This window comes from Hyperolius riggenbachi, chromosome 4, assembly GCF_040937935.1.
Source record: "Hyperolius riggenbachi isolate aHypRig1 chromosome 4, aHypRig1.pri, whole genome shotgun sequence".
Lineage (NCBI taxonomy): Eukaryota > Metazoa > Chordata > Amphibia > Anura > Hyperoliidae > Hyperolius > Hyperolius riggenbachi.
In genome coordinates this window covers 223,067,028-223,080,467 of record NC_090649.1, presented here as the reverse complement: position 1 = coordinate 223,080,467, position 13,440 = coordinate 223,067,028, and the positions used below count along the sequence as shown (strand labels likewise).

The following is a 13,440-nucleotide window of genomic DNA, read 5'->3' as shown; positions in this document are numbered from 1 at the left end:
TTCCACAAATAACTTTAATTTGAATATTCTTATAGTGTTAACTTTACTATTTAGCTCACTCTGATCTGCCAGAAATCAACATGTACAATTAATTTAAATTTGATAATTTTTTTTTACCTAAAATTGGTTCATTTTATAGAACATTTGTATCAATCAAGGGTGGTGCAGAAGAGGTGGTGGATCGACAGGCCATAGCGTAGTACTGCATCAAACAGTGTAGCACTGCACTTCCATCAATGTTGATTAGACTTTCTGCTAAATTCCAGCAGATTCTGAAACAGAGAGGAATCGATCATTTTGCCACATAGGATGGCAATTTTAAAAGTCCCTGAGCTGTGTCAGAAAAAAGAAAACTGGACTTACCTGGGGCTTCCTCCAGCCCACTGTAGCCCGCGAACTCCCGGGCATCCTCCTGCAGCTTCACAGATGGTAAATCGATTTCATGCTGAAATCGATTCACAATCTGTTTGCAGTAAAGGCAGCCATACGATCCCTCTCTGATCAGACAGGGATCTATCTGTTGGTCGAACTGATGGCAAATCGACCAGTGTATGGCCACCTTTACTTTATCTGCAGAGTTCTCAACTTCTCCCCACCACATCAGAAGAGCTTGTGTGTTGAAGACAAGCAGCCGGGAAACAGAGGGGGCGGGGCGGCAGAACTCAGTGCTGTGCACTGCCTTATCACACGTGAGTCAGCCTCGGAGCTGTCTGGAAAGGATGGAATCTGCCTGCAGCCCCAGGCTCTCTCCCCAACCTCAAGTCACACAGCAGCACTAGCCTGCCTGCACTTGTATCCAGCTGCCTGCTGTTATGTCTGATCGTGCTGCCCAAGTCCCGCCCCTTACAATCCACCCAGCCAATCACAGTTCCACCAGGAAGGTGAGGTCATGCAGGCAGAGGAGCACTCCTGCATTGTACAGCGATGGCTTTTGCTGATTGATAGCAGGCTATGGAGCGCTCCTGCCTGCAGTTTACAACACTGGCATTTGCTAGATAAACAGGTGCATACCAACAGCCGGGCGGGGTTTCAAAACACTCGGGTGGCCCGCCCACCTAATTTAGCCTGGGGAGTACATTGGTGATGAGAACTTCAGACATTGAAATCTATGTAAAGTCTAATGTTTCAGCTTGATAAAATACTGCAGCATTTTCTCATACTGTCCCAAGCTAAAAGGAATTTTATTTTACTGCAGTTTTCCTTTAAGAAAAACTAACGCACTGCACAGATTTTGTAATATTTGAGAAAATGCTTTTTTGTGTGCTCTCCTGAATTCTCTTCTGCCTACTAAACTGTAACGCATCAGCTATTTAGAGGTTTATGTCATGCAGGCATGACAGAGTTTTCATTTGTCCTTTTTATGCCTTACATCACAATTATATTTTTCTTTTATCATTCTGGGCACATGTTTTATGGAGAAAGCAATCAGCAATCTGCCACTGACACAGAACTACATCTTACCCTCTAGTGTTAGATTTTTTTCTATTCACTTCAGAATAAAATACATAACAGCGATAAAGAAAATCTACAGCATTTTGTACCCAGAAAAGAATCAGTCATTTTAATGAAAGGCAAAGAACAAGCGATATCTGCAATAAGCCAAAAAAAAGCACTAAGCTTCATATTAAATGAAGCTGTCCAATTATTTTTTCCCCCATACCTGGTCCAAAAATCAATTCTCCAAGCTTTGAATATAATGTTCCGGAAAAAAATTACAGAATAAATAAATACATAGCTGAGTATACCAAGACGGCTGGTAGCCAACATGATTTTAAAGGAACCAGTTGGGCAACACGGACTTCAGCCTTGCCTTCAAACACTACTGGCTAACCACTGGCTGAAGGGAGTACAAGCTTTCAACTACTTAACAACAGGTTCAGTTCCAGGAGATTGTAAGTTGAAAGCATTTATAAGTGGAGTCCTGTGTTAAACATGGTGAAATGTGGATAAATGGATTTACTTTCGGACAACTCTAGGTTTGGACATATAGTATAAAGTATGTTTGTTTTTTTTTTTAAATATGCTTTTAAAGTGTTTTAAACTACTTATAATAATGTATTCAATACTGTAACATTTAACATCAAAAATCTGAAATAAACAGTGTTGTATAATTTGCAAATGAAGATCATTTTGTTTGCATCTCTGAAAGGTTGTAACTCATATCATTTGTAAGTAGGGGACTGTCTGTACAGAGTGTGACAGGATATTACCAAGGTGCATTCTGGTTCATGCATGCTGCAACTACCCTCCCATTCTTGTTCTCAGGAACACCTGGACTCAAACTACTTACTTCACTTATCCTGCAACATCCTTAAACTAATTCAGTTGTCACATAAGAGGTATAATGCAGGAACTTTAGAAACACAGCGTCTTTCATTGTTTGGTTACAGTCATTTGGCAGAGTGGATGCCCCACATGTGCCAGCAATTAAAGTAGGCCTTAAAGGAATACTATCCTTTAAGAATACTATCCTTTAAGAACCCAAGTGTTCTAAAATGACAATGTACAAATAATGTCTAAGTAGCTGTGTAAACATTTTCCTACTTTTCATGTTAAAGATCAGAGGCAAAAGCTGTAATTTATTGAGGGTAGGATTTAGCTATATTGGGACAAATCAATTGCAGAAGGGGTGTCTGCTTCAATGCACAGCCAGAGTTGCATATCAGACTACAGAAAGCAAATATCAAACATATCAAACTCTGAAAGCAAAAACAGTATGAAAAGCTGTGACAATTAAGTTACATTTCCTCTGCTCTCTTCAGACATGTCAGTCAGAAACACAGGACACAGAAGCTGCAGCTGTTCTCTCTGTCACACAGAGAGTTACACATAGAGTTAACTGATCAAGTGTGAAGGGAATTTCCCCTCTCTTTATGGCTCAGTCTGCCGTCAGTTTTGGCGTCAGTAAAGCTTGAAAGTATTTTGATAACAGTAAACAAAGAAATTGCAACTAAAATGTATACACCAGTACTTAGCAGCACATCCCAAACAATTCCTGTGTCAATTGAAAAAAATATGTTAATCGATAGTATTCCTTTAAGCCTGTGATGCTTTCCATGCTGCAATTGCATGGAGAAACCTACGCTGGGGTTATGGACTGTGTTATAGTAAAGTTTCACATCCTTTGTAGCCTGCTGCTAGTGGCTCTTGGAAAGCATTGTAATTCTGATTTAGGCACCTTTGTGTCAGATTTCAAGGGAACCTGAGGTGAGAGCAATATGGAGTCTGCCAAATTATTTCTTTTTAAGCAATACCATGGCAGTCCTGTTGATATCCTACCATCAGTAGTGTCTGAATCACAAGCCTGAAACAAGTACATGACAAATGCAGTCAGACTTCAGTGAGAACACATGGTCTGCATGCTTGTTCAGGGTCTATGGCTTAAACTGTATCCGAACATCAAACCGTGGCTCTCCAACAAACTATGGCAACTGCAAAGAAGCACAAGTCCGGCAACCAGGAGGGCAAGAAACAACCTCAACCGGAAACAGAGTTGCCATTCCAGCTGTGAGCCAAGCCGATGTTCTGCGCCACTGGTCAACGCTGAACACTAGGAAAGACTCAGGCCCTGACGGAGTGTCACCAGCCTGCCTGAAAACTTGTTCACGGCATCTTGTTCCTATTTTTACCTACATGTACACAAAATGCCTACAGGAGGGCAAAGTCCCCACGTGCTTCAAGATGTCCCATCATCCCTGTCCCCAAAAAACAAGTCACATAATGATGAAGTTCCTGTAGGTGTTACTGGTAAACAAGAAAGCTCAGGTGAAAAAGGCTCCTTTGCTCCAGCTGAACAGCAGAGGGGCAGGATGAAACTGTCTGTGTGGCTGATATTGTGGTAAAACCCTTCCCACAGTATGATGTCATGACCATGGTCCTGACAGTTTGCTGCTGATTAACCTTGCTACATTTGTTTAGTGTTGCGACTGTTTTTGCATTGGTTTGGTTTTTTACATTTTCATTTATTAAATTAAGCTTTAAAAACAAGTGTGGATTTACCTCACCATTCCCTGTCTACATTTTTTTCTGACCCCAAACAAGCCCCAAGGACTCCTCTAAGCTTAATAGGAAGAAATAATAGAAGCAGCAAATAGAAAAGTGTTAACTAGAGGTTTCAGCAACCTGAAAAATAAAGCTATTTTTCCCAAAATATGAATAATATCACAATAGTTTATATGCCAAGGGAAACCGCCTACATACAAAAAGTATCCTTCTGGGTGTATTTTCAATGCCGCTTTATTTAATCAGACAGAAAGAAATAAAGCAAGTATAAACAACTATTGGCCACAAAATGAAATTCACCAATGCTCTTTTACTAGAGTTAATTCTGTGCCAGATGTCTATATTCCAATGAACGTGCATGTTAAAACAAAACATTTTTAAGGCAATATGTTATTTTTCTTTTTTGTTGCCATCTCTCTTTGTTGAATATGCCACATGAATGTTATAAGTGATACATAGTAGAGATGGCACAGTCAGTTTGACTATAATCCTCTGTCCTAAGGCAATGATAAAAGAAAGATAGCCCATACGCTGATAAAACGTCACTGCACATGGAAGAACAAGGTGTATTAGCTAGTGTCGTATAATGTAATACTATACTATTTAAATAGCCACCTCTTGTTTTTTTTTTATGAAAAACCTAAGTTTGCCTTCCTAAAACAGAAGGCATTTGTGATAATTTAGGTTGGAGTGCACTTCTGCAGTGTCCCACAGTGCATCACTGCTGAATATGCAAATCATCTCTGTTGTCCGCGATAGGGATGCATCGTGGGGACACCTCAGAGCTCACTCCAACCTGAATACTCGCACACACATTCTGGCAGTGATGAAGTGCCTTTTTAATTGATTTCATAAGCAAAGGCAGTGCACAAAGTTGCATACAAAATTTGCATAAGGTACATCAATGCAGAATAATCTGCATCTCATTGACTAGTGACAACTACACATCAGGCTTTATTCTTACAGCAGAGATGTTTATTTATTATATATAAAAGATTCCTGTGTACACATCAGATAAACAGTCACAGCCAGATATGTATAACTAACTTTAAAAATATGGTGTCTGCTTTAATACAGCAGCACAAATCAGGTAGATTGATGATTGGTTTGTTTCATTTTTGTGGACTAAGCCCTGCAATTACTGTATATATAATTTATGATGACATTTGACTGAGAAATAAAACATGTTATATTTTGTCTTTTAATTACCATTTACATTTATTAAAACATTTTTCCTGGCTCCAGGTACCAAAAAATTGCTGACTCCAAAGGCCTGCATATACACACTACAATTGCCATCACATTATAAATGGGGTGGGACTTCACTGTGTGTAGGCCTGAACTCTTGCACAGGACAGAAAGAAAACAGATAAATGCACCCTGTATGTATTTAGAGAATTTAGCATGTCTAATTTTCTCTCCTCTGTGTCTAATCACCAGTTGTAATTTGAGCTCTCCCTTGTGTCACCTGACTGCCATGGCATCTGAAAGTTCAAGGTGTTAATATGTCTGCTTCCGTGAAAGCAGGAAGTAGAAACGCTACAGATTTATTGTAGAATTTGTATCAGTTGCAACAAAGAAATGTTTTTCTTTAAAGGTTATTATGCTGCTGTGTATCTTTTAGAGCAGAGAGGAAGTTCTGAGCTCAGGTCCGCAAGCGTGGCAAGGGATAGCCCCTTTGATCACCTAAGAGTTCCTCCAGACTGCTTTATTTTAGTAAGGAGTTCACTAAAGCAGTCTAGATCTAGATTAACTTAAAATAAGAAGAGAAAACGATGACTATTTACATCATTCACAGCTGTCAGTCAGTTTGAGGTATTGTGATAAAACCTGAAGTATGAGATACTTACTTCCCAATGTTTTCTGGGAGCGCCTGCAGCGAGATATCATTAATAGACAGACATGTCAGGCTTTCAAGGTTTGGAAAGCTTTCAGGCAACCTGTAAAAGAAAATATTACCTCTTTATCTTGACAATGTTGTTCACAAAAGTCACACTTGGCAAAGCCAAACCACTAATGCAGAAAACAGCAAATCAGACAAAACATTTTTAAAGAAAAAAAGGTAAAGTAAAAAGGTAGAGGAAAAAGGCAAGTGATCTTTTGCCATCAATATTATACGTTCCACACACAAGAATGCAGCCAGTCTGCTCTGTGTACTCTGCAACACTCCACTGACTAAGTCCTACCTCATACAGCCATATTAATACATGCTTTACAATGAGGAAGACCAATACGTCTGCCCTCTATGCAGGTACTGGAATGGCTCTGTAAAATGAAAAGGCCATAGGCACACCACATGCTAGTGGTTCTGGATGTGTGTGGGGCTTTAAAAGGACATACAGTAAAAAAAAAAATTGCAGATTCAGTGGTGATGTATCATGGGGAATCCTTCTTGCTCACATAAGGCTGAATAGTTGCAAATACCTTCTGTCTTAACCACTTTTGTAATGACTGATTATCTACGTCCTGCAGGACTTCAGTGCCTGCCCAGGGATGTAAATAATAGTCTATGGAATACGATCGTTAGAGGGAAGATGACTGAATGGGAACGCTGTTACCATTCATTAATGTAAGTCCCCGTATCCATGATAGTCGGCATCAATGCGATGCTGCAGTCATTGTAACAAAACGGAGTAACACTTCTAGTACGCTAAGGGCCCGTTTCCACTAGTGCGACGCGATTTCGCCGGCATTCCGACGCTTGTAAAAACGCATGCGGATGTGTTTCCGCATGCGTTTTACCCGCGATTTCGCATGGCAGGGTGCCATGCGAAATTAACCATGACACTGCCAGGGCAAAATAACATTGAAAAAGGTGCGAAATCGCACGCGAAATCGCGGGTAAAAACGCATGTAACAAACGCATGCGTTTTTACTATTAAATACATTAGCGGCGATTCGCACGGATTCCCGACGCAGGCGAAATCTGTGGGTCCCGCCGTGCAGATTTGGCCCGCCGCCAAATCGCTCCCGCACGCCGCACATGTGGAAACAGCCCCATCCACTAACATTAAGTATGCGAATCTGCATGCAGTGCCCGCATGCGGATTCGCCCTAGTGGAAACGAGCCCTAAAAGGAAATAATGCGTGAGGACATCTTGTGGCCAAATAGTAAAATTACACCTACATACATTTATTTTAATAAAAAGACCCACACTTACATTTAAAATTAACACCCTACCTCCCACACTATCCCTTAATTACCCAAATAAAAGGATAGTAGCTGGCACAGCCTGTATTTGTAGCTTAATTGCTTTTATTCAGCTCTGCCACATTAAAACAATGTTGTGCCACATTACAACAATGTTGTAATGTGGCAGAGCTGAATAAAATCACTAAGCTATAAATACAGACGGTGCCAGCTACTTTCTTTTTGCTGATGGAGTGGTGACCCTATTGCTGAGAACGTCATTGGATGAATGAGATGGAGGTGCATTACTACAAGATATCTGCATAATTAGCCAAATAAAAAATTTGCATTAAAAGAGAGAAAATTACAATAAAAAATACATGAACAGTTACCTTAGGGACTGAACCTTTTTAATATGTACTGTATGTCAAGAGGGTATATTACTGTTCATTTTGAAAATATGGGCAATAACCGGGACAAATGGGAAATATAATGTGTGGGTTTTAATTATGGTAGCATGTATTATTTTAAAATTATAATGGCTGAAAACTGAAAAATGATGATTTTTTTTCTTATTTTTGCTGTTAAAATGCATTTACAATAAAATAATTCTTAGCAAAATGTACCACCCAAAGAAAGCCTAATTGGTGGCAAAAAAAAAAGATATAGATCATTTTGTTGTGATAAGTAGTCATAAGGTTATGGGCGAATGAATGGAGGGAGCGCTGAAAGGTGAAAATTGCTCTGGTACAGAAGGGGATAAACACCTCTGTAGTGAAGTGGTTAAAGGACAACTGTAAGGAAAAGGATATGGAGGCTGCCATATTTATTTCCTTTTAAACAATACCAGTTGCCTGGCAGCCCTGTTGGTCTGTTTGGCTGCAGTAGTGTCTGAATCACACCTGAAACAAGCATGCAGCTAATCTTGTCAGATCTGACAATAATGTCAAAAACACTTGATCTGCTGCATGCTTGTTCAGGGTCTATGGCTAAACGTATTATGCTGGGTACACACCATGCGTTTTCCCGCTCGATCCGCGGGTCGATCGGGATAGATTCGATTATTTCCGACATGCTCGATTTGGGTTTCGATCATTCCTGCCGTCAATTTGCATTCAGTTCTAAAATCCTGCATTCAACAGTTAGCCTTAAAGACAGTTAAAATTCATATATTTTATGATCGACACCCGATATAAAATCCAGTCCAGGTTTGCTGGCTATCTTATGCTCTGTAGTGTTGGTAAATCAATCCCTAAGTGTGGCCATGTGTAAACAACTGGCCAACTGCTCTGAATAGCTGAAAACAGCTTATTTCCAAGACATCAAGAAGGTGTATACATGACGTGGTTCCTTTCCAAAACACCAAGATACTGCTCTTAGTGATGAAAAGCAAGCCAAGGTTCTCTCGGGTTACTCAAGTTTGCTGTCAAAGCAACTTCTCCAAGCTTTCTTCAGCTGAAAATATAAATTTTCAATATGCAAATAGAAGCTGCGGGCAATAATACATTTACAGCAGCTTCCTTCTGTTGCCTAGATATTAAGAAGGAATAATATTAATTTTGTATTGGATTCTGTCAAATACTATATCATTAATGCTGAAATATTTATTAAAACGTCAAACTCTTGCTAAAAATGTGCTATAAACACGCATTAGTGCTACAAGTGATTTTACACATTAATAATCTTTTCATTTCAGATCACAGCCAGCAATCAATTTTTCAAAACCCACTTTGAGCATAAATCACACTTCATTTCCTAGCATGGGATCTGTATCCTGCGCTTCAGTTAAGACAGCTCAATGTTTCCCTCTTACTGAGCAAGGCAGGAGGTCTTTGTAATGTTTAACACCTGCACTGAGAGACTGGCATCAGAATGGACCCTCACAGAATGCATGACAAGAATGATGAAGGGGCTGGGTAACGGTGTGCTTATAACCAATGTACAAAGGATGTGCAACTGAACTAAAGGAAGAGTTTATTTCTCAACAAAGGTGGAGGCTTCACTTTAGAGTTGGCATTACCTTGTGAGTGGATTTCCGCTGAAATCAGCCACTTGGAGCGCTTTACAAAAAGAGATGCTTTCTGGGATTTCTGGAATATCTGAAAAATAAAAAAAAGTTTAAAAAAGTTTAGTATATACTATATGCCACTCAAATGCACATTATGCTGGAAGTTTTAACGCAGCTAGATGGCATGAGCTTTTGAAGTTGGTTCCATGTTGGTTTGACAACTGTTCAATGTCAGCTTGGCAATGGTTCATCTTTAGTTTGACTAATCTGTCCCCGCTTTTCTATTCACTAGTATTGCTGTAATTTGAATAATGGAAACCAAAAACATCTGCATAATGGGTGATGCATATATGGACATTTGACGTCCATATATGCATCACCCATAACCATAAGGCAGGCTAGGTGCAAGGACATTACCACTGAAGTGCTGGTGATTGGTTTACATGTGTAAAGCTGGATTCCAGCACTTCTGGGATTCAGATTAGAGAATATTGTACCCTGTACAAGATTTAAACTCTCTTGGAAGCAACAGCAGTCACATCAGCATGGCTGTCATATGCAGCTGAACCTTCAATGCAAAGAACCCTGGCAGTCTGACTATGACCACTGCCACAAGCCATCACAAGAAGGCAATAGTTACTGTGTCATTACCCTGGAACATGCTCCTATCTCCATGGGCTAATGGAAAAGGAGAACAGTGGCCACAATTGGATAGCATTGTGAGCTGCAAGCAAGTTTTGGGGCTTCAACATAAACATCAAGGGTTTAGAGGATGGGCCATTTATGATTGGTTGGTTATAGGTATCCGTAGCCTTTTTTTTTTTTCGATTAGTACTTTTGATCTACCTAAACTGCAATCTACATAAAAAAAAATTGTTCTGTGATAGAAATACTAAAAGCTGCATTTGCAAAAAAAGAAAAAAAAAATTGTTGAAAGAAAGGTTACATTTTTACTTTTAGGAAGATACTACCGGTATATAGATTTAGAAAAAAAAAACTGCACAGAGTTCCAGAAGGAAATCTATTAGGGAGATGCAATTCAAAAAAGGAATTAGCCAGTGAAAAAGGAATGAAGTGTACACATTAAGAAGAGACAATTCATGAAAATTATAAGTTAAACTGGCAAATTCCATTATGAATACATGCCATTGACAGTGTTTTACAAGGTCATGAGATGAAGCTTAATTCATGAATAAATAAAATGATATTTCTTCCTTGCCTTAAGTGGTGCTCACTAGGAAAAGAGCACCCTTCTTAACATCATTTTTTCCGTTAATAGTTTCTGAATGATGGCATACTATTTGAGAGCAGATACACTTATAAGATTTGAAAGCAATTAATCATCCATCCAAAAGTCTGATTTAAATTATAAAAAAAAAAACATATTTCTAGCATTATGTTCTCACTTAAAACCAGCAGGGTACAAGGAGTACAAATTATTAAGGCACCGGGCAGTTGGGTGCTGGGCGAGGCGAATGACTGCTCTACCTTCTACCTCTAAACTCCCCGGAGGCGTTAAATACTATTATCCCTCCGAGTCGTAGCAACTCTGAGGGAGATGTAATTCAGGGTCTGGCAACAGCCGGATCCCCGAATCACCATTACGCGGGCGCGCAACATTTCACTGCTGCTATGACGGCGCCCAGCTTCGTCAATGAGCGCCAGGCGCCCAAAATGAACTTCTTCGTGGTACAAGAGTGGAATGTCTATTTCCTTTTTTATGGCTTTTCATGGATTGAAAAAAAAAAAAAAAAAAAAAAAAAAAAAAAAAAGCACAATAAAAGGGTTTTGAAAATGATCACAACAAGCATTCATCTTTTTTAATATAATACATAAATAATTCAGTTCAGACAGACTGATAGTGATACTAAAGAACAGTAATCCATTTTCCAAGGAAGACGATATACCCTTTTCTTTGCAGAGGCTCTAAGAATTCAGCCCAACCACACATGCTTAGCGGTTTTGTTTTGGGTTTTTTTTCCAGACAAGAGCTTTCTATGATTCAGCGCTGAAACATATTCAGTGGAAAAGGTCTTGAATAAAGGGCTGTTTTTTGTTCAGGACAGATGTTGAAAGGCATATGCTGTATACACAACCAAAAGACAAATACTTAATCCATTCCTCTCTGTGCTTCACAACGCATATCAGTGCAATACACGCTAGGCTAAGCATAATCCCAGATAACAAAGGCAGACATTTTAATTTGGAAGGCCTGCTCATTTTTTTTTAGCTACCACCAAATCATAAAAGCACTAAGAGCAACATCCAGTTTGTTTTGTGCTTCCAAAATGGCTATTATGGTGATTTGTCAACAGTCTCTAAAAAAAAGACCCTGAAGACCAAATACAGTGGGATGCGAAAGTTTGGGCAACGTTGTTAATCGTCATGATTTTCCTGTATAAATTGTTGGTTGTTACGATAAAAAATGTCAGTTAAATATATCATATAGGAGACACACACAGTGATATTTGAGAAGTGAAATGTCGTTTATTGGATTTACTCATGTGGCTGCCGCTGCGATTGCTAATATACCTGCCAATAGGATGTAGGAGGAGCGAGAGCATCTCTCCCTTCTCTCGCTCCAGTCTTGTATTTCTGTGGACACACTGTGTTCACCAGTCATTGGAGAATTTCTGCTGCTATGCAATGGCAAACAACTAGGCAAAGGAGAGCAGAAATGTTCCATTCTGCAGAGCGATTTGAGTATATTTTAGTGTAGACAGTGCGCAGCAGAATGGGACACTTCTGTCCTCCTTTGCTTTAGATGTTTGTCGTTGCATAGCAAGCAAAAACTTCCAATGACAGAGCGGACACAGTGTGTGCAAAGAAGCACAGAAGTACAGGACAGGAGCAAGAGTAGGGAGAGACTATCTCAATCTTCTTACATCCTATTGGTGGGCATGATAGCAATTACTGCAGTGGGCAGCATAATAGGAGTGAGTGGTTCTCTAGCTCCTCAAAGCATCTGCGTGCTGGGGGGGGGGGGGGGGGGAGGCGCGCACGCGTGCTGTGGGGGGGGGCGCGTTGCGAACAGAATAAAGACCGCAACGCTCAGTTTTTACATCAGTGGCATCACCTACGAATGTGTACTGTTAAAGCAAAAAATTTGCGCTGCCTCACAGTCCACTAACGGACGGAAACAAACAGCAGTTCTTGGCCGCGTAGCCACCAAAAGCGAAACTGTTCGTCTTCAGTCAACTTCAAACAGAAAAACACAGGAAAAAATTCATCGCATAGACCATCAGTTCAAACTTGATCCTCCACCAGCTAAGGACCCGTGTGATATTTAGAGGGCAACACCTTCCTCCTGTGCTCCACCACCCACAGGGATTGCCCTCACCTTTGGCTTTAGCTGCCCAGACCTTACAGACAGCAACCAGCACATATAGGTGAGGGCAATCCCTGTGGGTGGTGGAGCACAGGAGGAAGGTGTTACCCTCTAAATATCACACGGGTCCTTAGCTGGTGGAGGATCAAGTTTGAACTGATGGTCTATGCGATGAATTTTTTCCTGTGTTTTTCTGTTTGAAGTTGACTGAAGACGAACAGCTTCGCTTTTGGTGGCTACGCGGCCAAGAACTGTTGTTTGTTTCAATTCGTTAGTGGACTATGAGGCAGCGCAATTTTTTTGCTTTTATATATTGTATATGTTGGTGTGACATTTGAATTTGCAGCATACCCACAGTAAATTTTTTTAGGTGCACTAGGGGTGGAGCTCGCTAAGATACTACTACTAGAATGTGTACTATTCCTCTGTCCCAACCCCATCAGTGTCTGCAGGGGACATGGACTTACAGGTACCTAGGAAATAAAAGACACTACACGGCAAAAATATATGCAGAGTCCTTAATTTATATTGCGTTTACATCCATGGGCATCTGATGTCTCCCACGATGCATCACTGCTGAATATGCAAATCATTCTTGCTGGGTAGTCTGTTACTCTGGGTGTTTCAAGTCCTACTCCATAGAGCCACATTAATCCATGCCATGCACTGATGAGTATCAACCAATTTGAAACAGTTTGTATGCATAGTGGATTGTTGTAGCTCTGTACATATATACATACTGTGCATTCCAGCGGTTCTGGAGGTGTGGCTAGCTTACAGGATGTAAGGAGGTTTTGCATATTCATCAGTGATGCACTGTGGGAGACATCAAATGCTCATTCTAACCTGAATTATTGCAAATACCTTCCATTTTAAGAAGGAAACTTGTTTTGTACACTAGTAATGAACTCCATAAGTGATTTCACATTATTATCTAAAGTGAACTATACTGGATATCTTAAGAAAATGAGG

General features: G+C 40.1%; 1 protein-coding gene across 1 annotated transcript in view; it reads right to left on the bottom strand.

Annotated features, from left to right (window-relative positions):
- Positions 1 to 13,440, bottom strand: part of LRRC1 (leucine rich repeat containing 1) — a 297,188-nt gene that overhangs the window by 164,603 nt on the left and 119,145 nt on the right. The window contains exons 3-4 of the mRNA XM_068281386.1: positions 9,153 to 9,231; positions 5,853 to 5,942 (exon numbers count right to left, since the gene is read on the bottom strand). Coding sequence (XP_068137487.1) covers positions 5,853 to 5,942; positions 9,153 to 9,231 — 169 coding nt within the window. The remainder of the gene's footprint in view (positions 1 to 5,852; positions 5,943 to 9,152; positions 9,232 to 13,440) is intronic.